The sequence below is a fragment of the Haliotis cracherodii genome, unplaced genomic scaffold, assembly GCF_022045235.1.
Source record: "Haliotis cracherodii isolate W230 unplaced genomic scaffold, xgHalCrac1.p SCAF_1, whole genome shotgun sequence".
NCBI classification, from domain to species: domain Eukaryota; kingdom Metazoa; phylum Mollusca; class Gastropoda; order Lepetellida; family Haliotidae; genus Haliotis; species Haliotis cracherodii.
In genome coordinates, this window is record NW_027266264.1 from 15055345 (window position 1) to 15082250 (window position 26906).

A 26906-nucleotide genomic window follows, 5' to 3' on the forward strand; every position below is an offset into this window, starting at 1 on the left:
GCTAGAGCCCATACAGCCAGAATTGTCACTAACTTCCTCGCAGCCAACAACGTCAACGTCCTGCCGTGGCCTGCACGCTCACCCGACATGTCCCCAATAGAATACCTCTGGGATTTGATGGATTGTCGTATTCGACAACGACCACACTCTCCAGCCAACCGACAATAACAGATCTTGTCCCTCCAAGACAAATGGCGTCAAATCCCACGTGACCTCATCAGATGTCTGACTTTTTCTGTGCGTCGAAGAGTTTTGCGTGTATTGAGGCATTTGGTGGTGACACACGCTACTAATGACTTGTTATTGAACGTGAGCGATTGTTTATGTACTCTGCCTATTGTCCATGATTCTGAAAGCTCGAGTTTTGTACTACACCCAACTTTGGAGGGGCTTTGACGTTATTTTCAGTGTTGATTATGTAGATATATTGATCTTCTCAATACACTTTACTTCATGCATGTATGGGTTTTTTTTGTTTTTGAGCAAGAGTGATTTCAAACTCTGGTAAAGTTTCTTATGGACGTCATTTTATATTAAATGATTGGTTAAATATGCTTCAGAACTATTTGAAAAGTATGGATGAAATTACATATTATAGTCCTCTCCATTTTACATAGAACACGAAATAACGCGATTATTGAACAAGTCATTCCGGCTCTAAGGAAGACTTACTTACAGTAATGACAAATCTTGCACAGTGCGTGTTCAAGTAATATCCATTTTGCTGGTAATAAACATCATCATACAATTTGGATCTCGTGGGTACAATCCGAGTACGGTCAAAAGCGCTTTTAATACTATATGTGCATGTTTTTCCTATAATTCGTGCTAGTACGTACAACGCGTATGTGTGTGTGTGCGTGCGTATTTTTGCCTTTTCTTAGGTTGTATTTGCGTAAGATGTAAATTATGTAGTAAACGTGTTTTCACATTTCAGAAATGCTAATGCACCTTCTCAATATTTTAAACTACCTAATTTATAGCCCACGAAGTACAGAGTCCATCCCAGTTTAGAGGATGTTGGGGTGACTGGATAGGGATGTTTCAGAAGACTGTGTTGCATTATCTTTCTTCGTTTTTAAATTAATTGTTCACACCATTCCAAAACAATCGATATTGGTACCAAATTCAGGTGTATTTAAAATAGCTTTCCCAATTAATATGGTATTTGTACATTTCTTTAATTTCAGCCGAGATGAGCAGAACGGTAAACCGTTTCCTCTTCCTTGCAGTACTGGTTTCGAGTGCCTGTGCAACACGAATCGTTACTCTGCCTAAAGGAGTATTATTTCGGACTGGGACAACTGGAAATGGTAAAATGATGGCATTACCCACCGTAGGACCAATACATCAAGACCACCTAGCTCCAATTCAAAGAGCTGGAGACGCTGTTCCTTTTACTCCGACTGGATCAATGATGGTATCACCAAGCAGAGAATCACATGTGGTAAGGACAGGAGGTACAGGGGCAGTTTCTTCTATCCCCTCCCAGTCTCCTTTACCAACATATTCTACTGGCGCCATTCAACCAATGACTGCAGTACCTACCACAATGAGTTTCTCTCAGTTATTTGCCTCTCAACATACTGCCACCATACCGTCTTTCTTTCATCCAGCTGCAAGTGGTTCATTTCAACCAAGACTATTTCAGCCTCCTGTAACAGGTCCGTATAAACCACCTGTCTTCCCACCACCTGTAACCGTTTCGTTTCATCCAACATTCTTTCAACCATCAGTACCTGGTTCGATTCAACCAGCGGCCTTCAAACAACCTGCGTCCGGTTCTTTTCAACCAGATTTTTTTCCATCTGTATTTGGTTCCTTTCACCCAACCATCTACCAACCAGCAGTACCTGGCGCATTGCAACTAGCTACTCAACCAACCGGGACTGGCTTGTTTCAACCATTTACTGAACCAAATACAACCCCAAACATGTTCCAGCCTGTGGCTCCGGCACTAACCTTCAGTGGATCGTTACCTCAAACCAGTATGTGGCCCTGGAATCCTGCAACAAATCTACCTCTATCAACTGTCACTGGAATCGAGTTTCCGAAACAAACGCTTCTGACGAGCCTTAATCCACGCACTGGACGACTAGATATGACCCAACAACTCAGCCTATTCCCCCAACCGATCAAGATGGATCAGTTTCAACTGCAACATCCATATGTCCTGCTGCAACCAATGAACTCAGTACAAAATATTCAGACCAAGCTAACAAATCCTACCAAACAGCTAATCCCACCTGAACCTAGTTTTCCCCTAACCACAGCTGATCCATTTAAACCGAAAATCCCATCTGATCCAACATTGACAGTAGTCAATGCAACAGCAATTACCCCTTCTAACCCTGTACATACTTCTTTAACTAACCCATTTCAACCTGACACTGTATTAATCAATTCGTTGCAAACACAGACCCAACTTGGTCAAGTGCAACCAATTAACCCAAACGACAAAGGTCATACAAGACTAACATCTGACCCCAGGCCGACAATGAACACACCAAATCCTAGTAAACCGCAGGCCCCACTTGACCGTGTAATGCCCTCCCCCACAGAAAGTCAGTTTCAGCCAGCAAACCCGCCTTACCAAGGCTTGACGACGGTCAAAGAAGGCCAATTGCAATCCCAAACTACAAATGGCCAAACAGGAACTGTTCAACCAAAAACTACACTTGACGGTAATGTGCAAATGACACCATTCGACCCAGTGTACGCACAAACCAAATCAGATTCTGTGCCACCAATAAGTCAGGATCATATCTCATCTGATCCATTATTGTCACACAACGCTATAGACCTTAGTCATCCGCCAAGCCCATCTCTCAAGGGGAAACCTATAATGCAAGAAAACAAAATTCCGTTGCCAGGTTTATCTGACTATAAGCAAAGTATGACTACCGTGGACAGTTTGATACATCAGACCACGTTAAATCAAATTGAGCCGTTACAACCTCAATTCCATTCTGACCCATTATTACATCTAACTAAGGCATCCCCAAGTCAACTACAAGAGGCATCAGGGCGTCTGCAGCCTAGTTCTTCAAAAGAAGGTCAGTCGCAAATCATTTCTGATTCCAGACAGATGTTGACTACAAATCAGCTTCAACCACAAAACCCTTTTGATAGTTTGTCTGGCATGTCCATAGCGGACCCAAGTCTACCCCAAAGTCCATCTGATTCAATCATGTCCATACCCCCATTAAATCAACTTCAACGGCTAGACCCATCTGACCCCTGGTTGACTATCACATATGAAGCACAAAATCCAGCAAAACGCAAGCAACAGCTCAATTATTTGTACCCTACGCTCCCTGTGACCAATTTAGAACCACTAAAACCTATTAACACATCTGACCCTGGGCCACTAGCAACCCTGGCAGGACCACACCAGCCATCAAACATGTCTGACACGTCTTCATCTATGAACTCAATCAACCAAGCTCTTGCGCAAAACGCATCTGAACCTGGATCAAATATGACTACATTTAACACACAAGATCGCCTTTCACCTGTGCCAGACTTGACTATAACATATCCGAGCCAAGTACAAAACCCGTCAGCACCTACGAACTCGAACAATCCACAAATCCCCGGTGACTGGTTAACTGCACTTAATAGACATACACATAACCAAACACCACAATCTTGGACCAATCAAATACCAACTACACACTCTAACGCTCCACAAGGAATCCAGAGCGGCCCTGTATAGTCAAACACTGTAAGTTTCAGTTGTCTCACCATCTTAAAAATATATCAGATCAAAACTTGAAAACAAGAATAATTCGACCCATAAAAGGGTATCTTTACATAACCAATCCCAGGAACTGGACGTACTGGATGTTTAAAAAATAATGTGTTTTGGGTCAGAAAGAAATTGTTTGACCCTTGGTATGCCTCGGTGCGCTGACTAAACAAATATACTGTCTCAAACAAAGAAACAAACAAACAAACAAACAAAATCCAAGCCAGAATATGAAATGTCTTGTTCCTTATTCACTGTTCTTAAATTTTATTTCTTTCTCTGCAGATTACATTGATGTGAAACAAGCGGAAGAACCTTTGCATAATCCCACCACCGTTCATTGTTCAATAGTGTATTGTGTATTATCGTCAATCTGGGCAGTAATAAATACGTGTAATAAATGTGTAGTGTATTGGCATATCCCTATTTGTAACACAAATCTAATTTTCACTGAAATAAAAATTGTTTTTCTTAATACATTATATTTGTATTATTTGTTTATTTTTTCTACAAACACTATCTTTGAGTGGCATTGAGAAGCTACACTGGTATCAAATTGAATGATGAAAGGGTCGATTTTAGATGTCCATTGTTTTCTTCTCGGGTCTGTAGGCTTCTGCTGTCTGTGTCAGGTCATACATTTCATAAGATAAACAAGACTCAAAATCTGTCATATCATACCACATAGAGCAACAGCAATGTTACAAGTTCCAGTGGACCAGTCCCACCATCTTCATCTTAAACCTCACACTGCAAGTAGACTAACACAACCTGTTCACATCAAATGAGCAATGACATCCATCAACGAGACCAGGTACTTCACCCACCGGCTTACGATCAGTGGAGACAATAGTTCAACGCATCGGTGACATAAATTATGGCTTACACAATTTCTTATTTTGGCTTGTACCATATGTTCCCGTTTCTTGTTTTTCAGACGAACAATTGACTTGCCTTTGCGTGTGTTTGGACGGGTGCCACTGGTAGGGCAGATAAGCTTACTGGTATCAGCACGTTTCGATAGTGATTCATGAACAAATTTGTATGATACAGACGGAATCCTACAATGGACTTTGTTTAATCTTTTGATCGTAGAAGGTCTTCTGTCGCTTTTATTTAAAGCCTATTTCCGGGTCCTAACAATGTCCACGCGGGCCCCGTCCATTCGGTTGATTGAGCAGACTGATTGCCCTGATTTTCAGAATAATCTTTGATTCTCTGTCAAACTTCGTTGTCGATCATCAGCTTGCGGCGTCTCGCTTGGGATCGTTTTACTTTTATTTATGATGATTATCCGAATGCCGTTGGCCACACCACTGACTGATTCTATACCAACGGTTGATGTATTATGGCTCGTTATCAAGGGTTCAATCACATCGTGATAGTGAATGGTTATTTACAGAAATCACGAATGTAGTACTTGTTTGGTTTGTTGAAATTAATCGTTTGGTTGTTGAGTATAAATTGAAAGTATTAATTGCCCTGACGGACATGACACTTAACAGTTCGGTATTGTAGCAGATAACAGAGCAAAATACAATTGATATCTATATCTTATTTTTATATATCAAATATGAAGGGGATAGGAATAATTATGCAGTTAATTTGAATCTGTTCGGGTTCTAAGTTCTGTTCATTTAGAACGCAGTAACAGAGTACTGATACATGGAACATGCACCTTTCATTTATATTATCAACTTAAAATATATAAACAATTGAAAAGGGATTTTATATGATAGAATCTTTTCCATTTTCAACAAGGAAGCCGTGACGAGTTACTCTTGTCAGAGGGGTACACAAAGTACCTGACTCTAGACTACAAGTCGGACTTTTTGTTGATCGATGCTCATGATGTCAATCACTGGATTATCTGGTTCATACTCGATTATTTACAGACTGCCGTCATATAGCTGGAATATTGCTGAGTGATGCGTTAAACAACAAACAAACAATCAGAATTCATTGAACGATTCCGATTATTTCCCCGTTGTTTATGATCATGAATCAATATCAAAAAGTTATTAAACCATGTGTTTACGAAAAGGTGAGCTGCCCTAACAGTAGCACTCGTCACACACACACTAAAAGATAGGTCAATTGTACATCTGAATAAAACACGGGGACATAGCGTCGTATTCATCGGACATCATTTTAGTCACTGATGCATCAAATTGAAAACGTCCTCCACGTGTCTACCATAACACTTGTTAATAGCTTTTTTATTATATTACTGAGACTTTGAAACCCTAATCAAACATCTTTTGAGCAAGAGTGGTACCACCCTCTTGAAATTCTAGTAAAAAGAACATGCTCGAGTTTACCTTAAAAAGTTGTGAAATGCAGATACCAAAGGCTGTAGCTGCTGGTATATTACAGCAAGGGAAAGTTGACTCTTGGGAAGCCAGGGTCATCCCTCTTGTCACACAAACATGTAGATAGTTTGTTGTCACTCTATGCACAGATCTTCATAAGAAATAGAGGGGGCGGTCTCATTTTTCTCTTGTACTTCTAGTTCACGTTGGTAAATCAGTGCATGGGAATGAGCTATATGACCATTGACGACACCAATATATCCTTATTCTTATCTGAAAGGTCCTATCCCCAAATTTAACTTAGATGTTATCTATGATTTGGTTGGTTGGTTTGTTGTTTTACGCCGCACTCAGCAATTTTCCAGCTATATGACGGCGGTCGCCTTTTAAAGCAAGCATGGTTTGCTGAAGACCTATTCTTCCCCGGATCTTTACGGCGAATTCAAGTTTGAAAAAACTGTTTTAGTGTGAAAAAACTATTTTAGGGTCTCAATGAAATGGTTTGTATATAACTGAACAGGTTTAGTGTTTATTTCTGTTTTCTCATTGTGAGGTAAGGCGTGAATGCATCTCATAATACAACGCATCAGTATCAAAGTACAAGCAAATTAGGAAAGAAGCAGGATACATTTGGCCAAAAGCAAAAAATAATTCCCCTACTTTTGATGTAGTATCATGCCTTGAGGGTCAAATACCAGGACCCTATTTACTGTATGTATCTATTGTAATGTAGAAATGACAGATATATTGAACACTTTGTCTTAAAGTAGGCAATCGTTTATTGCCATATAGTGAAAAGTTTTTGCTTACTATGTCGTTTCCTGATGTGACATTACCTTTTCAATCATGCCTTGGGCTACAAAGTGCTCACACAATAACGCAAGTTTATGATAAATTCAACGTATTTAATCATCATGAATCATGTTAGCACATAACAACTGTCACACACACACATTTTTCCAAAGGGAAGACTGACGTAAGGTAAGGTTTACTGCTGAGTGTACTTTATTAAGTATTCTTTACGTTGTTATTTAGAACAGTACTGGAGAAACCTTTCTCAGGTGATTCTCCTACTCTTTTGAACTCACTAGCTCTCTTCATCATATCTTCAAATAGCTCTGACACCTTCCGTTCTTCTTTAGAGATTAACCTCTTCGGAGAAGCATATTTGCAATAGACTCCTCACAGCGCCGCTGTGCAGCTTTTTAAGGTGAAAGTCAAGCGCTAGATAAATTATGTATTTATATACTGTATACAGATTAAAATATCAAATGCAGCAACGAGGGTTTGGGTGATCCTGGCACAGTCAGGCTGGTTAGGCTCATCATCAGCTCAGGGCCCTTGTCCCCTCTACTCGCAGCCCAGACAGCGAATTGAACTTCTCACAGGAAGTGCTGCCTTGTCGAACCCACTCATAACTTTCCGGAGAATGTGTGAAGACACACAAACATTACCCAGGTTGTCAGAAGGGCTGAATTCCTGGAACTAAAATCGGGTATCCTCCCAATGTCAGTCATCAGCTCGTACCAAACCTAAGGAACCGAGAACAATGGGGAGTCGGACAACTTGGTACTTGGGATCAAGCGTGACATTTCGAAAGTGAGGTCCGCATATTTGCCATGTTTATCCTGAATCTTGTCAATAACAATCAATGTCAAAAGGACAGACAATTCAATGATATAAATGATTTCATTGGATTGATAAAAAAGGACAAGATCAGGTTTGTTGGCCTGTATGATCTGAGGCTGCATACGGCCTATTCCAAAGAAAGTTATATTTTTCATTTTCCATGACGCCCTCCACATATTCTTGGTCGTACCATGGATGGACCTCTGTGTCAAAACCACAAGCATAGCGAAGACGGTAAGAAAAGGATCGAGCCACTCCACGCTTAAGATAATGTGTTTGTGCCAAAGCTGGGCATCCACTGACAATGTGTTAGGCAGTCTCATTCAATTCATTGCTTAATCTACATTTCATATTTACATTCTGATGTAAAATCACACACTGACAGTTTCGAGCGGGAAGTGACCGGTCCTGAGCAGCAAACAGAAAGCCTTCTGTTTCACTTTTCAGCCCAGCCGAATTCATCCATTTTCATCTATATTTCAACATAATCCCCTCCGAGATCAACACGCTTTTGCCAACGATGTCAAAGTGGATCCCATTGGTGTAAAAAGAAGGCTTCCAGCCCAGCCTCCGAAACTCCTGACTATTCACTTCACTATGTATTCTGGGTAAAGTTTTGAAACGTACCGCATTCACATGACATCGCAGGCAGACTTGGTTGAAATCGAGTAGCAAATGAAAAGCAATCCCTACGCATAGATACGTAAAAGTGGGCAATAACATTTGGGCACTGGACCTTCTGTTATGTAAGTAAATGATAAGTAGAATCAGGAAATCTGCATATGTGGACAGGAACATTCATAGCTGTCGTTTGATCAGAAATTATTCATATGTATTTTTGTAAAGTAATACTAAAACTAACAACGATATTATACCATTAAAATTATTGGATTATTTTTTTAATCAACTTCAATTTTAGATATCTCCAAGATGAAAACTTGTCAAATTTCGCTTTGTCACAATCCCTATGTTTGGATTCAAGGACTTTTTTCTCTTGTTATAAAGCGCAAAAAATAAGTAGTATATAATTAAAACAAGGGCACTTACAGTCCGTTTGGCTCAAAATGAGAACGATGAATTTCAAACTAATTAAAAATCGGGAATAGTCTATTAAATGTCTACGTACATGGCAATGAATACCCTGTACCCAACAATATCTGCTTCTTGTTATTCTTATTGTTTCAGAAACTATCATGTTGTTATGTGTACAAGTTGAACGGAGGGGGACACATTAGTGGGAGGAACAGCACAAACACACACGTGCTAAACAACGGTACAGGGAGTGACAGCATTAAAGGGATCGGTTCTTGATAATTTTCATCGCGATCTGACTCGCTCATGTCACGGTCCTTGTCGGAATTGCTTGTGTCACTGCTAATTGTCACAACTATAGGTGGGACTGTTGCTTGCTGAAGTCCATCACGTGACCAGTATATTGACCACGACTTTGGTAAAACAACGGGTTATAGAGAAAACGTCCGCTGGTCAATTTGAGAGAACGACCGCCGCGTTAGAGAAAACTTCAGGCTTCAATTAAATTGCCTTGATCTTTATTTAGAAATATTTTAATCCTTCATTAATTGAGATCTCATCTTGATCATCTCCTTTCATAAAACAACAAGTATTTATACATTGATTGGAAACCTTTTTGTAGTGAGTCTTGTCTATAATGATCCTGTTTTATTTAGTCTCTCAAAACAACATTGAAACAACATTAAAACAACATTAAAACAACATTAAAACAACATCAAAGCCCAGTGGACAAATCATTAAGTGTCATATCAATCACTTAATGTTACTTCATCATATTCCAGCAAAAATATACAAGAAATAAAGTTAGCGGGACAAGAGAATGTTTTCTCTAAATATATCGGACGTTTTCTCAAAGTACAAAGGACGTTTTCTCTTACGCGGCGGCCGTTCTCTCTAATTGACCAGCGGCCGTTTTCGCGGGAGGACGTTTTCTACAGTTCCCAACGCAACGTTGCCATGTCTGCCATGTTACCCGGCCAAAGGATTCATTTATTAGCTTTTCAACACCCCGCAATTTAAACGTTGTGTTCAATCGTCCAACGTCACCTTTAGCAATACCCACAACTTTATTGGGTTCAGATCGCAGTGGAAATGGGGAAGTCGTAAGACGGCGTGACCTTGACCTTTGATGTGATTGTCAACCATATATACGGGCTCAGATTTGATGAATTCATAGAGTTGTTGTTTTGTAGCCTTGGAAGGAAAGGTCATATTAATCCGTTGCAGCCACGTCACCAAATCTCCTTTAAGGCTATTAGACATTGGGGCATTGCTGTCTGGATCCTGCATACTGTGATACGGTTCATTGTCCATGATACAAAGGGACTTGGCAGGAAAATCAGGAACCAATTTATTTTTCACCCACTCCAGAAACACCTTGCCGTTCATTTCTGTGTGGTAGTCCCTGTTGTCCTTGGCCTTGTCTCGAAAGACGAGGTCACAACCTGGGAGAAAAGCCTGACTAGCACAGCCAGCATGGAGAACGATAAGTTTTTTACCTTTTGCCATTGGTAACTCTCCCCCAGACTAATTACAGTCCTCACTGGGTACCAACCGACTGCTGGCTGTGTGAGAGGCACTGACCTACGTCTCATCTAGGAAAACGGGCTCATGTCATTCTTGACGTTTCTGCTTGATGGTTCGAAGATAGTGATTTCGGAGACGAAGGATGTCAGATCGTTCACATAACACAGCCCTATGTAAACATTTTATCTTTTGGTATCTACATCCAAATGTATGCAAAAGTCGCCATAGCTTGTATTTTGTAACAATTAAATCATGTTCAATTTCAAGGTATTTCTTGAAATCATACAGTCGACTCTGCTGTTATCACCCCTACATTGTTTTGATATGTCCCCCACGTGCGTCGCCTGGTCCTGCCGTTTGTACATTGAAACAAACCACCTTAAAAATGGCATCTTGTCAGTCAACAACAACGTAAAGTTAACAACAACGGACTGTACTTTGGGTATCGATATTATTGTATCATCGAATTTCATTCTTGAAAAGTGTGTCATAAATGAATTGAATACATTGAAATTTATAATACCACATTATCAGAGGATTTAGACACGATGAACAAAAGCTGATAACAGAAGATTATTGTCAGATCATGTTTCTGCCACGTTGTAACTTAATTGTTCAGTGAGTTGAGAGTTTAAAGTCGCTTTCGTAAATAACCTATCACTGAAATCAATTTATCGATTTCAGAACTTTTATCAAGCTGAACCAGTCCTTTACCAAAAGCCTTTTTTTCCGTTTTAGGACAAACATTTCACAATGGGTCCTCTCCTCTTTATGTGGCTCTTTCTGATGACGTTGTTGCCATGCCCCATGACCATGTTTCATGCAACTGATCAACAAATAAACTGCACATTTTGCGCTCCCCTTCCACCTCAGGAATGGTTAAGCATTGAGGACAACAGGGGACTGATGAGAAGCAACACCTTACAAAGACAAACTCAATGGGTTCAATATGTAAACAGAGCCAACCAGAAACCCCGAAATGTGCACCGTCAAACTGGATTTATAAGAGGAACAGAAATACCGAGAGTCCAGAAGAGACCCTTTGTTACCAATGGGAAATTTGTTTCCAGATTGGTCAACCCATCGCGTCCTGTGTCCAATGGCATCGTAAATAGTATCACAAATCCAGGGAATCGTTTTAGTTTTAGAAACCAAGCCCGATCTAGAGCTCAAAAGAAGGCAGTGCCAAAAAATATTCTAAACCGAATTTCAGATCTTATCAATCCCCGCAGAAGACAGTCAATACATTCTCAGCCACCAAACCTTCGAGGTATTCAACGCAAGACCAAATCCCAAAACATCCGAAACTCAATTTCAGATCTTATCAATCCCCGCAGAAGACAGTCAAGACCTTCTCAGCCACCATACCTTCGAGGTATTCAACGCAAGACCAAATCCCAAAACATCCGAAACTCAATTTCAGATCTTATCAATCCCCGCAGAAGACAGTCAAGACCTTCTCAGCCACCATACCTTCGAGGTATTCAACGCAAGACCAAATCCCAAAACATCCGAAACTCAATTTCAGATCTTATCAATCCCCGAAGAAGACAGTCAAGACCTTCTCAGCCACCAAACCTTCGTGGTATTCAACACAAGACCGAATCTAAACACAATCGAAATTCAATTTCAAATCGTGCTAATCAACACAGAGGGCAGTCGATGCCTTCTCTGCCAGGATACGTTCGTGGTATTCAACGCAAAACCGAGTCCAATAACATCCGACAACCAATTCCAAATCGTGCTAATCCACGCAGAAGACAGTCAAGACCTTCTCAACCAGCATACCTCCGTAGTATTCAACGCAAGACTAAGTCCAAAAACACCCTAAAGCCAATATCAGATCGTGCTTATCCACACAGAGAAGAGTCGATGCCTCCTCTGCCAGGATACGTTCGTGATATACAAAGTATGTCCGTATCCCCAAACAACCGAAACTCAATTTCAGACCTGTACAATCCACGACTGGGACATATAAGACCCCAAACAGGGCATCCTCATACAAGTCAGCCCACAGCAGCTTTACCTTGGTGAGCATGTTAAATATTACATCTTATGTTGACATTAGATATAGCTATCACAACATGTTGTTGGTGTAAGTATTTACAGAATAGCCGTTCCACAAAGCGATTGTAGCGCTAGGATGATCCTAACTCCCAATTTTTACGATAGACGTGGCGTCACGATCGCTTTGCGGAACTAGGCCCAGGAGTAACTTCCGAGTCCCAAGACATCTTCCAAGTCAATCTATCGTTAAGGCGACATCACATAAAATGGTATGTGCCGTCATGTACAATGGATGACGTCAACGTCAACTATTTGCAAAAATGATTTCATATGACATCACGTTTGGGCTCCTTCGCAAACAATGAAAACAATATAACAATTTAAACGAAGTAGGCAAATTTACTCCATGGACATGAGAAATGGCAATGTTGGTGTCTCTTGTAGAACGTTCCGTGTTAAACTGCTTTATTTTATTTCTAGTGCAGTGTGGAGATGACCAGCTGACCGCGAGAGTCACCCTTGGCGTTATAGCACTATCACGTCATAATAACCTACGTGTAAGTTGGTCAGTTCTATTGTTCAAATATCGAATGATCGGCCCTCATGCTGAGCATTACTGGAAAAAAATTATGAAGATCTTCACTGTGCCTTACTTCAAGTGGATTGATCAAGCGAATATTTGACTCATCCTATCAACTAACATATGTATCCGCGAGATCCTGCCTGTACAGACACGAGTGAAAAAGACAACTTAGCCAAGTCAAGTGATGATCGGAGATAAACGTGTTATTTGAATACAAAAGCCAAGTTACTTTAAGTATAGTATCAACAATTGAAAGATATATGTACCTGACGCAAATCGTACAAAAAATGCTTGTATTCATAACCAAATCAATAAATGAAACAAATTAACTTTAATGATGACGTCACTTTGAGGGCTCCTAATCAGTGTACCACACCCTGTGGATTCAGTATAGACGGGCAACTGTTGCCAACCGAAGTAGGAAATAATTCAGACAATGTACTTACAACTAATTTAACCTAAGATGAGTTGGGTCATACCTTTGTTAACGCGGGGTCATCAGTCTCTTGAAATCGAATGTAAGCAGTGTTCGTAATAAGCGCGTGTCCGAAGGCCCGTGGCAGGTAGATATCTTGTCGGGCCCGTAGTTTCAAATTTGTATGGGTCCTTATGGCCTGCAGTAAATTTACGTGTCAACTTATTTGTCACAGTAATTTGCCGGGGTTTTTTATGAGGGCCAGAAGAGTTTATTGGTGGGTCCTGGTAGCTGTCTGCCAAATATTTATTTTTTTATTTCAAACACTGAATGCAAGCATTGTTTCTGTAACTTTGAACATATCAAGATTTATCCGTATTGATAATATTAATTGTGAAGTTACTATTCTTTCTTCACACCAAATAGACAAAACTAGTATTTGTATTTTAATCTTATTTTTTACCGCAACATTTCACATTAAGCAGATATAAACAACTATATAGAAATAACACAAACTGATGTATATGAATACATTACTGAATGTCGACAATGTTGGGGGACAGTTTTATATATATATATATATATGTATGTATGTATGTATGTATGTATGTATGTATGTATGTATGTATGTATATATGTATATATATATATATCATATATATATATATATATATATATATATATACTGTCTCCGATATATATAAAACTGTATATATATATATATATATATATCAACCTATTCTCGTCGCTATATGACTGGGATAATGCCAATGTGACGTTACACATTAACTTACCCCTCAATGTTCGGGGAATGCGAATGTCCATGTGGCGAAACACATGATGTCATCGATTCAATGACCATAACAATTTATCAGAAACTATTTACTAGTCGCGTTACCGTGTTACTTGAACAGATGTTGCCTTGTAGTGAGTGAGTATGGTTCAACGACGCTTTTAGCAATACTCCAGCAATATCACGGCGAGGAACACCAGAAATAAGCTTCACACATTGTACCCATCTCGGGAATCGAGTTCGGGTCTTCGGCGTGACGAACGAACGCTTTAACCACCAGGCTACCCGACCGACCCTGTTGCCTTGTATGTCTTTACATGCATGAACAAGGAGTATGCAATGAACGGATTTATAAAGTACTCAATCATCATTTTAAACATAAAGAGATGGTGGATTATTTTCTAGCAAAAAGCCTGTTTTGTAACTATTGTCCTCAGGTTATCTGACAATGAGTACAATTTAGTCATCAATCATGCATCATGTAGCGATCGAAAATAGACCTAGATATGCTTGAACTTACTAGGACTTTGGAAATGTCGCTATCTCAAACAGACTCCTACATGAACCGGATTAGTATTGTGGATTTTCTAGATGTATTTGCTAGATGAATTGATTTATATGATTATGTGCGAGAGTACAGTAATGAAATGTAATATTGCGGCAATGATAGAGTGTTTTAGTATTTCAGTTTAACGTGGGAACCCATGGGCACGGTTGGATAAAATATACCATGGATCACAGTTTGTGCAAATCTAGGATTCGGACCCTTTATCATCGGATCCAGGTACGCCCACAGTTTGCACAACGAAGACTGACCACCCGTGGCACCGTTGTACGGACATAAAAGATGATTTTGTTATTATACCAGTTTATCTCTATAATTTTTATACTAATCGTATTCACCGTTACCATATGTTGCACTATGGTTATAAGTAACGTGCATAGAATGAATGTCGTGCTACTTTAAATCAATATAGAAATGAATTATAGAAACCACTGATGAATCTTTTTATTTCTTTATTTATTTCGGTAATATTTTCTTTAGAGCCCACTGTCCATGGTCATCTAAAGATTTTAAAAAATAGATATTGAAAAACATGGATACACTCACCTTTTGGACACCCGGTATCATCACTGTTTGATAGTGGTTTATAAATATAAGCCTATGATATATATAGTTGGAATGGTTCTGTTGCAGCAGATATTTCTCATGATTATGGAAATGGTTTTGTCGCTTATATTTAGTGAGTGTCTTTGACATAAATGAATAAAAAGAAATGCATTATGTTCACCGTTGTTCTTCCAAATTTACCGTATTTACGATAAAGAAGCACACTCAGCTTATAATTTCTATTCCTTTATTGATGTACTCTGAGGTATTTTCATCATTTTTATTTCATTCTGATTTGAAACGTTGAGGGGGTAGATCGGGAATGCGAGAAAAATCATGATTAAGGACATTCCTTGGGTCTGCGACTAAGGACACAGACAACTGCATAGCCATCTTTCCTCACAATCAATTGAGGATTATCTCCTAACTCAGATTTGTCGGTTTTTATGCCAATCATTGGTCACATAGGTCATTTGTATACTTGGCGTTCGGACCAGGAATCCCCAGGCGGTTGTTGACAGGCCTCCTCTCCAAAGTCTGTACATAATGTATTCAAAGTAACATGGTTGAAACTTATGTCAATTTCATAACATATAAGCATGATGAATGTAGCACCAGGATAATTTGTCTAATAGGATATAAAATCATCGGGAAATACTGCCTCTTCGTGAGATGGTAGTCTTAAATATATTTTTTATGTGTGTCATTAAGTTCTTAAAATTCAAGGCAATATGGTGAGTTGATAGTTTCTTCGTGCTTTATGCAATATTTAATCCAAGTCAACAGCAATGTACTCCACATATTGTAGTCATGGGTGGGGGCATCGACTCCCACTTGTCGAGGGGAAGACTATGTTTGTTGTTTAACGCCGCACTATTCCTTATAAACTGAAGGGCTAAAGAAAGTACACATTTGACAATTGGATTTGACCACAAAAGTACAAACGTTAATAGGTTGAAAACAGTCGGCGGAACACTGCAAACTATAGGTTTAAAACACAGCAATGCTACCTGTATGAAATACACCACCATCGAATAAGAATTCTTTCTTTTCTTTTTTTTGCCACCATCATTCATGGGTGTAAACTTTCTTTTGCTCCGCAGTTTAAAAGGTGGTGGACGCTAACAAAGGGCTTTACAAAGCACTTAACACGTGGGGTTTCTGACCGGGGTCTGTGGTGCGACGGGAGAACGCTTTCACCACTTGGCCATCTAAGCACCCCATATTCGAAGAAAGAACTGCTCGGGGAATCATAAACTAAGAAATTAAAGTACGTACCTTTACACATTAGTTTTGTTCATGTAACTACACATGTATATACCTTCTTCTTCTGTGGAAAGAGGATTTATTTGTAAACGAGACGATTTCCTTGAACTGCGTAACACGTGATTGTCAGAGAGCTTCAACGGATACATCGTGATACATAAACTGTTCAAGGAGAGCGGTCGCCTTGTCCATCAACGTAGAAGACGAAGAATATTACCTCCATGAACCTTCAACAGACTACCATTCTAAACGATGGTTATAGACTGATACAAGAATTAAAAAAATTAGCTACAATTTCAACGGATGTTGTGTAAAAGGTGTTGCTTTTTGCTTTATTTCCTTCGCACTGACAGCGAACTGTCATGAATTGTTGAAGACGAATGCTGGTGACGCCACATTGTTTTACTTGGCAAAAACAAATCAAATATATATATATACTTCAGGATACAAATACAACTTTTAGGTGTCACCAGCAACCACTGTGCGCCAGTTTGGATAATTACATCATGAAATAAAAGTAGCTCAATTGACTGCTATAGTATTATATTTTCTGACGTATCAAAATCCGCCACGAAATACTGCTGCTTAAAATACAGTTCCATGTAGTACCCTTCTTTTGTGCTGACTGGTAAACGGCTTTTCGAAGTTATTTCGCTTATGGTTGGGTTTGGGTAGCGCAGTGGTTTAAAGGTTCGCTCGTCACACCGAAGACCCGGGTTCGATTTCCGACATGGATACAATGTGTGAAGCCCATTTCTGGTGTCCCCCGCCGTGTTATTGCTGGAATATTGCTAAAAGCGGCGTAAAACCATGCTGACTCACTCACTCACCCCTTGTTAGAATCCAGTGGTTGAGTAAAGCCTATTTTGTTGTATACGCCGTAACAAACCTTTTCACTTTAAAAAGTGCAGTGACCTGATCACTGTATTTACTTATAGTGGCAGCTCAGTTTTATATAGGAATATAATTCTAAAAGCGATTTCTCGTCCTCTGTATACAAGGAGCGTAAATACACGTTCACTAACTATAGTTAATGTATATTTGTTCTGCAATCAACAACCTTCAGCTTTATGAATAAATACGAGTCTGGACCACAGCATTCAGTGAGTGAAAGTGTGATCACCGCCAACAGCTGTCGTAGTACGATTACACGCATTAAATCAAGTCATCGAGCCCGACCACCCAGTCTGTTAAGTCGCCCCTTACGACAAGCACAGGTTACTGGGGAATCAGGAATCCCAATGGGGTTCACTAACTAAAGGATGTGTTCAAGTCAGACATACCCGGTCTTTCGCTTGTTTCATCACGGTCACGGAAAGTAAATGCTTTCCAATTCTCCGGAAACGAAATGGACATTTGGTAACACGTTTATACATGGTTTCCGGGATAAGAAACTTTCAGCGAGTTTCCAGTTTACGGTATGCCTGGAATTCTCAGTTAATTTAGGTTTGGGGTTTCTAAAAAATATCACTGCAGGATTGACATGAGTATGTGAAAGTTATGCAACCGTCACAACTTACAAATAGTCATGTATGATTATCCTTGAACGGTGAGTTTCAATCCAATGTGGTCAGTGAGGTGGATGGAGCGTCTGTCCAGAGAACGGAAGGTCGACAGTATACTGAGCCTGAGTGGAGTACCCGTGTTAAATTACCATGTTAAATGTTTCACATAAGTTTCATTTTCATTTGTTTCCAACGATAGGGACAGAGATAAATCATTAGTATAGCTTTGTTCTCACGAGTGAGTGAGTGAGTGAGTTTGGTTAAACGCCGCCTTGAACTGTTCTCATGTTTTCTCCCAATCCATCACGTTTGACAAGTATCTGCTGTAGTGTACGAGGTATTCATTATGTCCACTATATTTTTTATACCTTCAAGAACATTCTGAACTGCTGATCTGGCCTGAATGCTCGTTTTATAAAACACACTCTGACGTGCTTAGTAAGTGAAATTATCTTGAACACCACTTTAAATCCCATTTCACCTCATCTTACTTTCAACCCTCTCTGTTTTACTCAGTAAAAAACGTCAAAATCTGCAACACAATTTTAAGACTTGTACTTTCCAATTTTCTTTGTTTGTGAACTTGTGAACTGTCTACTGTGTAAAAATTAGTTTAGGGGATTGTGGTTATGGTACTGTTCGTTTATATTCTTTTCTTGACACGAGTTAGCGAGTAAAACCATACTCTCTCACTCTGAACAATCACATAAAGAGGGCTTGTTTTTGCTGTGCGTTCCGGCGAAAATATGAAAATATTTTAGCCTTTGTTAAGACCTGCTGTTAAAATGTTTCTAAATATTGTCCAACAAAATAGACACAATTGATGGATAAGAGCTTCTTTAAAATACTACTATAGCTTGACAACAAGAATTTGTTAAACTTACGTTTTGTCTAATTTGTCATCTATCAACTTCTAAAGATATGCCAATTCAACAGTGAGTGAGTGGGTATTGTTTTACGTCGCTTTTAGCAATATTCCAGTATTATCACGGCGGGGGGGGGGGGGGGGGGGGGGGGAACACCATAAATGAGCTTCACACTTTGTACCCATTTGGGGAATCGAACCTGGGTCTTTGGCATGACGAGCTAATGTTTTGACCACTAGGCTACCCGACCGTCACCCTATCAAACACATATTGTCATTTATTTAAGTTTTATATTTATGTTATCATTTATAGCATGAGAGTGAGCAACTACGAATGCATACACAAAGTTACGATTGATGATATGTATTTACCTAAGAGAGTGAGTGTAGAATATATTTGCGCCAACACAAGATACCTTTCCTGCCTCTCATCCTCTTGAATGAACGCTTTGACCACTACGTTTGCCCACCTCTCCATCTTCATCCGCGATTATCACATGACCTACATTACAAGTAGAATGTACGTAGAATATAAGGTCTCTTATTTCATGGCTGGTCACATTTTTAGAATTTGGCAAAACATTATTTTGTTGAAACCTTTTGAAAACAGAACTCTTTATACACTACACACCAAAAGTCTTTTACTTTATTTCGCCAAAACACTTCTGCGTACTCTATTAATATTGTATAATTTGTCTTTGTGCGGTGTGTTCTTTCCTGCTGATGCGCGTTCTCTGAGTTGCTCGTCATAGCTCCTCCGTATGCATTGGGCTCCGAAAAGAATATATTTCAATCGTTTGCACGGACATATGTGGCTCTTCTGTGCGCCATAAAAATTAAATCAAAATAGAATTCCCCTGGATTTCAGAATTATGCATGATTAATGATATGTAGTCAGAACCGCTCTGTCATGATTTTTACCCAATAGTGTGTTGACTGAAAATTCCTGACACCAGTGATGGCCGCCAGTGTGCTTATCGACGCTGGGTGGGAAATTACGCTGACGCATGTGCTGTTCAACGTTCTGCATTTTTGACGCCGCTTTATCTGTATTGCGATAATAATCTTATGTGGCAGTAGAGACGGTTGTGTATTTACACATAGGTATAGCCACCTTTCTGGGAACTGTCGCAACGATCCATGTTTACGTAAATGTAGCAGGGCGTGGAGTCATCCTACAGATGACATCCTTACCTTCTCAGCTTGCTGACGGGGTTAACCTCTTTGGTCATGTGGACAAGGCGTCCGACCTCGGATCAGAAGGTCCGTGGCTCGAATCCCATCACGGGACTCTGATATTTTATGGCCGCTACATAAACAAGGGCAATTACACTAAATTCCACTCAGTGCCGTCGACAGCGCTCGGCATTTTACTGGCACTTTAGTCATTTGCTGACACTGACAATTGCTACAATTAAATTTACAATAATCTCTACTGCCTCATAACAATATTATCATAAATGTGGACCGCCTCTAGACTGTCGTGTAGTAGTAGAGAGTCCGCCCGGAGAGCGGAAGGTCCGGTGTTCGATCCCGGCGTCGCGTCACTCCAGAAGACGTCAAAAGATGGTACTTGTTGATACCCTGTCTGACGTTCGGCATTAAGGGGCTAAAACAAGGACTGGCCGTTAGGAGTCAGTATACTGTGTCTAAGTAGGGTATTCGTGTTAAACTGCGGCATGGTATCTCAGTGTGCTGGCACTACAAATCGGCATCAGTCCGGACTAGTACAAGCAGCCATACAGACACACACACACGTGCATGCACGTCGCTATACAAGTGCAACAATCTTGGACGCAGCGTTAAACCCCATTTCATTTCACCTACAATAGCATACACAACAAAGACATTGTTTTATCCAAGGATTTATTTCAAAGCAGCCTCAGCAACCTCGGTCGGACAACTTGAAGTCCTTGAAGTAAGTGTAGGTGTCCTTTGGCGTCGCCCAACTTGAACTTCCTCCGGCGAAGAAGGTGGAGAAGAAGATTCCTTCAATCTCAATGTTATTAGAGTTCCGGAAAACCAAATCCTTAACCTGCAATACCTTATTTCTGTTAAACCTGACCGTCAAAGCCCCATTTTTTGAACCAACCGAGTTCAGCTTGACTGTCTGCCTGATTCTCTGCCATTGCCCTGTCTTAAACACCCATGTTCTACCAATGTCATGTCCATAATCATAATTACAATGGACTTCGTTTCTGTCGCAGAAATCGCTCTTCTGATTGTCAGGAATATAGGCGTACACGACACCATCACCCCTCGAGCGCCACATGTATCGAGTGGAGAAACATTCGTCTGCGTTTCTTCCTCCAGAACACTCCTGGTTCCCTCCCCAAAGACCAGGCAGCTTACCGCCCTTTACGAAATCGAAATTTTCCGCGAAGTAGATCTTGTAGTCCAAGGTAAGACAGGTTCGAGGAGAGATGGGTCGGGAGTAAAACTGAGCTCCCCTGTAATCACCGGATCCGGAATAGGAACCTTTCTTGTAGAAGATTCTCAAGACTTTATTCGAGGAACTGCCATCGGGATCGTCAACGAGGGCCATCGACTCATCCCCAAAGTCATGGTCACCGTCCAACTTCCAGTCATCCAAGAAACTAGATGTTTGGAAACGTTTTTGCTTCCACAAAGTTGTACTGGTAACTAAAACGAGAAACGTGAAACCATTTCATATGCACAAGCAACTATCGTTCATGTGTGAACTATTTCGTTTTGGTCTTTTTCCATCATGACCAATAACCCATACAAACAAGTCTTAAGGAAACGTTCAATGTAATGACAATTTTCACGGACAGTACATTAAGCCAACTGTATTTATGAATATTTACTATGAAAATGTGTTTTCCCTTAACCCTTAACACAACAGTTTCTACTGGCCATGCTGGATGTCTTGCAAAAACTATATGTCGCGGTTCCCCAAACCATTGGTTGGCTATTTTGAGAGTAAATAACTTTATATCTTGAAGCAGTGAGTACAGAATTATTACCTCCAAAGAATTTTCAAAATGCTCAGAAAGAATTAACTATCAAGACCAGAATATTTAAGTCGTTCCTTGAAACATACAAAATAACATTCTGATATCGTCTGATAGGAAAAGTCAAACGATATTATATTTTAAACATCGAGTGAATACTTTTTACAGTACAAAATTATCTGAGGCAAAAATATCCTTTTCCAGCATATACTGAAACAACTGTCCCAACCCCAAGGTAAAATGTCAGTCCTCTACCATCATAGAGTATCAAACTAGTAAAATCGTAAAATAAAATACAACCTCACCTGTTGAACTTCTAATGTCCCCCGTTGTGAAATTGCTGAAATATTGTTAAAAGCAGCGTAAAACCACACTAACTCACTTACCTGTAGAAAGACATAACAACAGCAGAGACCACGCGTACCACATGGTGTATCTGAAATCGAAACAATTTAAATCAACAGTTGAAATTGATATACAATATATTTGTTGGATCTTATATCAACGTATGTTAATCGGGATTCCAAAAATGGTCGTAAGAATCGACTAAAATGGATCAAATGGTCCTGCTCGGTGGCGTCACTATTGTGTGATTAGACACTGACACTGGTTTGCCTGGTCCTGCCTCAACTATGTACAGGCTGATGTGATATAGCTGGAATATTGCTGAGTACCGAGTTCAACAATATTCATTTAGTCATTCAAGATCAAGATTTGTATAAGCATAAAAGATGTCCGGCCAATATACATGTAGTTAAAAGGTCAGTGATAAGCATGTTCACGCATGCATAATGATAATGCAATTTGAATACACATATTAGTGTATTAAAATACTCATTGCTTGTTTCCTTAATTCCAATGCATTTCTTTAGAACGCTAAATTGGTGTGTACAGAGTGCAACTGAGAGGTTATAAGTAATTATCAAGTAATAATTCATTATTGTGAACACAAACATATTTTTCAATATACATTTTCCATAAAACAGTTTATTCTTTACATACAAAAGAATATGACACTCATCATCAACTCGCGGACTTGCAAAATGGATTTAAAGTAGATTTAATCAGTGCTGAATTAGATAGTTATGATGTTGTATGTTTAAAGCAAGGACTGGTCGGCTCGGAGTCAGTATACTGTGTCTGAGTGGGGTATTCATGTTAAACTGCGGCATGGTATCTCAGTGAGCTAGCACTATAAATCGGCATCAGTCCGGACTAGTACAAGCAGCCACACACACACACACGCGTTCATGCACGTCGCTATATAAGTGCAATAATCTTGGACGCGACGTTAAACCCAATTTCACCTCACCTCACCTCACCTCACCTCACCTCACCTACACTGGTACCATTTTCAAAACGTAGCCTGTATTAAGGAATATATTTTAGACCCAGAGTACAACGGACAGCCTGAGCTGGAGGCGCGCGTGGATATGTTGACAGTTTTTACGTAGTTAGTGTTAAAACCGAATGTTTGCGAGGATTAATATGATTTCTGAAATTCAGTTACGACAGTAACCGTACATGTATTTGTTACATTAAGTCACTTTATTCAAATTTATTTGGTATGATTATGTCTAATAATTATTTTAGGATGGAATGTACACTTACCAAATAAAATATGTTGAAATATCAATTCCTTATGAACATATTTCATAATCTATTTTTAAAGTAACCCTCCTTACATTAAAGATAACTGTTTAAAGAATATAGTACTTAAAGACATTGCAACAAACCGAATAATCAGAGGGGAGACTTTATACTGAGGGGGGCGCGAAATATATCCGCCCGGGGGAGATTTTATTTCAGAACAGATTCTCCGGGATAAAATCTCCGGGGGAAGAATTTGTACGGGGGAGGCTTTATACCAGGACACCGGCTCTAATTGAAATAATAATCAATAATTGACAATAATCCTAGTAGTGCTTTGCTGCATTTTACAACTAAATCTAAAATCATTTTTGCACATTTAATGTATGACTAAAAGTAACTCCAAGGTAACTATACTCATATGAAAAGGTAACAGAAAAGCCATTATATGACCATTTTTCAATTTTAGATACACGACCACCGCTTCTAAATACAACAGTATTACCCTTATCCGGATTAACATTCAACCTCAATTCTTCAGTGTATCTTTCAAAAATGCTTAACTGATTCTGGAGACCATCTATAGTATTTACCACAAGTATAACATCGTCTGCAAAGAAAAGCTTTAATATTTCTAGGATATCAGGATATGACTGAACACCATGATGTTTTCCATATCTGCATCTTTCAAAAAAAAAAGAAAACAACACAACCTTGCTTTACGCCTTTATATTCACTTAATTCTCCATTGTAACGCACGCATGCTTTAACACTTCATAAAGTCATGGTAATATTTAGTAATTCCCAACATTATCCACAATGGTACAAGTGGTTACGGTAGGTGTGAGATGGCATGGAATACATATATGCACGCATTGCGGATAATTGGACTCACAAGGTTTTAAGCGAACTTACCTTCACGACTCCTGCTTGCAGTACTAACAATGAACACGTATGGAAGCACAAGCACTCAAATGACGTCAAAGTTGCGATTAAGAACGTGTTACATCCTGTTCATAAATTGACTATGCAACACGTGGTGGAAAATGAACATATAATTGAAACAGCTGTGCGTTTTTCAACGGTAATCACATCATTAAACAGATGTGATTAAGTTCAACACGAATCAAGGTCTTAGGGTCAAGATACTTTCTAAATTATCGTTTATTTGAAACAACCCGGAATAAAATTATGCCTATTTTCCTCCATGTTTTACTGAAGTAACATCTATTCCACGCTCTGTCCACTCTGTCGGGTGATTGAACCCTTCCATATAAATTATCTGTTGTACAGTCTACAATGACATGCCTGACATGATGAGGTTGTGATCAATAACGTTATCAACATACGAGCGGTGGCTGAAACATTCCGAGCCAAACCATGATTGACTCCATTATGGAGTTGGATGCTAATTATTTGTCAACATAATCCCTTACGAGGTCCACACTTTCGAGGTCCAACGTTCCTGGAGTGCCCTGATCCTCCTGGTGACATCCTCAACAGCTGAAATGATTTCCTTAATGCTTGCTATACAGCTTTCTTCAAGTTGCGGGTAGATAGAATTCTGACGTACGGGTCACCCAAAATATGACAGTCTCTTGGGGAAGGTCATACAAAAAGATTACACATATCTGGCAAGGTTCATGAAAAAGGACATTTTAAAAAAATACATAAAGTTCTTTTGGATTAATGACCGGTCCCTCCTTGCAGATGGAGATATTTAAGAGACCCAGGTTGCCAATTGTATTCATTTCATTAACAAAGGAATACCAACATGTAGTGGTTTTGATGCCTACAGATATATGTTGCATGGTTGTGTATTTGGTTGACGCTTAAATGCAAACTTTGCATCCTTCGTTGTCAGTCACCCCTCGTTTGTTACACAAATATGTTGGAAATGCAACGTTAACCACGATTACTTTTTAATCTACATTAAAAGAACCTGGCTTGGCAACACTTGAGTGAGTGAGTTTGGTTAAATGTCGTTTTGAACACTATTATGTCTCGACCTGACTAACTGATAGCTTATATAAAATGTGTTTACATTTTGATCATACGTAGAGATAGACAGCTGGGGCATGTCTCTATCGTAAAGGAAATCAAATCATGACACTTTGTGTTGGACACAGCTGCACAACAAGATCCAGCCATCGCAGTCATTGGTTGATGTCAACAGTGTGATGGTGAAGAGGCGTTTATCGGCGTTTAGGTTGCAGCTGTTTTGGTTTTCAGCATCCACGTGTATACGTAATGGTCTTTAATCAAATCCAGATCTATATTTTAGGTTGTTTATTTCTCATTTAATTAACCAAAGGCCAAAAATGACAGTAGATTCTTTACCAAGTCAAGTATAATAACGAATATAACTGTTGTTGACGTCTTATTATAACTCAGAGCTGTGTGTAAATTGTACCTTCTTTATTTCAAGCAGTTACTCATATTTCGTTGGATATGTTAATAAATAACTTGGAATGATAAATGTTTCGTAGTTCTGTATATTGTCGACAGACAAACAAGGAATTATATTTATCTTCTACTGCAAAGGTGGATGCATTTCAATCAGCAATGGCATTTTCCATTATAACGAAGCTGTTAAATGTTCAGCTGATGCTTAGACATTGTAATCGTCACAGACTGTGTATGTAACAGGGTATTTTTCTGGTCTTTCGCGATGTTGCATATATATTCTATCTTAACATTAAATGACATCTACATCTATTTACAAAATCGTGTGTATTGAGAATCATGTTTGTCATAGCAATTAACAACCGTGAGCTCTCATTTGCAGGTCTTTGGATAACGATGCCAGTCAGACCGTTTAATATCATGAGATTGGGCATGGCGGTGGGATGTGGTGTGTGTGTGGTGGTGGGGGAGGGGGTATATGTTTTTCTTTTAAGCACTTCAAGACGTGCAATTATTTTCCCCTAACAGACAACCTTATTTTAACAACATCCATCATCTCCACTAAACAATGTTTTGAGGCCAATCTGATTGTAAATATGCAATATATTCCAGCTAATCTATAGCCCCAACCAACGGAATCATATAACAAATATTTAAGATTCCATTTGTAGCACCTAAGATTAAATATGCATTCTTGAAGTAATACTGTAGCCCCCATTTGTCACCTAGACAGGGACAATTTAATATCGGATTAAATATAATATTATGTATTTCATATGATATATTAAAGAGAATATGCAAAAAATATCTGTCTAAATTATCGTAAATTCGAAAAATCCCAGCAAGGTAAACACGTAGTAAAATGTACCTTCTTTTTTTATTATATTCTACAGTAATAAAAAAAATCACTATAGTAACATCTATCAGACACCCTAAATGTCAGTACCAGGATCACCCTACAACGTGGCAAGTTGCTTTTTAGCCACGCGCGCACGAACGCACACGGCTATGATGCATGTTTTTCCTCATGAAGACGTTTTTTCTATTTCAAAATATGCACTCGTATTCATGCACAACGGTCGTGTTTAGGCAACAACTCAAGCGATAATTCATGTGTCTAGTGGCTAGTGTCTCATTGG

General features: G+C 39.4%; 2 protein-coding genes across 2 annotated transcripts; one reads left to right on the plus strand and one right to left on the minus strand.

Annotated features, from left to right (window-relative positions):
- Positions 1-1933: 1933 nt before the first annotated feature.
- On the plus strand, positions 1934-3718 carry LOC139460573 (sporozoite surface protein 2-like). The gene has a single exon (XM_071242045.1). It carries the CDS (start codon positions 1934-1936, stop codon positions 3716-3718), a length of 1785 nt encoding a protein of 594 aa, XP_071098146.1.
- A 16960-nt stretch (positions 3719-20678) lies between these two features.
- LOC139460591 (uncharacterized) lies at positions 20679-24300 on the minus strand. The gene is made up of 3 exons (XM_071242062.1): positions 24277-24300; positions 22158-22207; positions 20679-21439 (listed from the first exon to the last, which is right to left on the minus strand). The coding sequence occupies exons 2-3, from the start codon at positions 22198-22200 to the stop codon at positions 20679-20681; spliced, it is 804 nt and encodes a 267-aa protein (XP_071098163.1). The 5' UTR covers positions 22201-22207; positions 24277-24300.
- Between the last annotated feature and the right edge of the window lie 2606 nt (positions 24301-26906).

Coding starts and splice junctions, on each gene's coding strand:
- LOC139460573 (XM_071242045.1), top strand. CDS start 1,934: ATGTTCCAGCCTGTGGCTCCGGCACTAACCTTCAGTGGATCGTTACCT.
- LOC139460591 (XM_071242062.1), bottom strand. CDS start 22,200: ATGTGGTACGCGTGGTCTCTGCTGTTGTTATGTCTTTCTACAG. Junction 21,440..22,157: donor GTTGTTATGTCTTTCTACAG/GTAAGTGAGTTA, acceptor TTCTCGTTTTAG/TTACCAGTACAACTTTGTGG.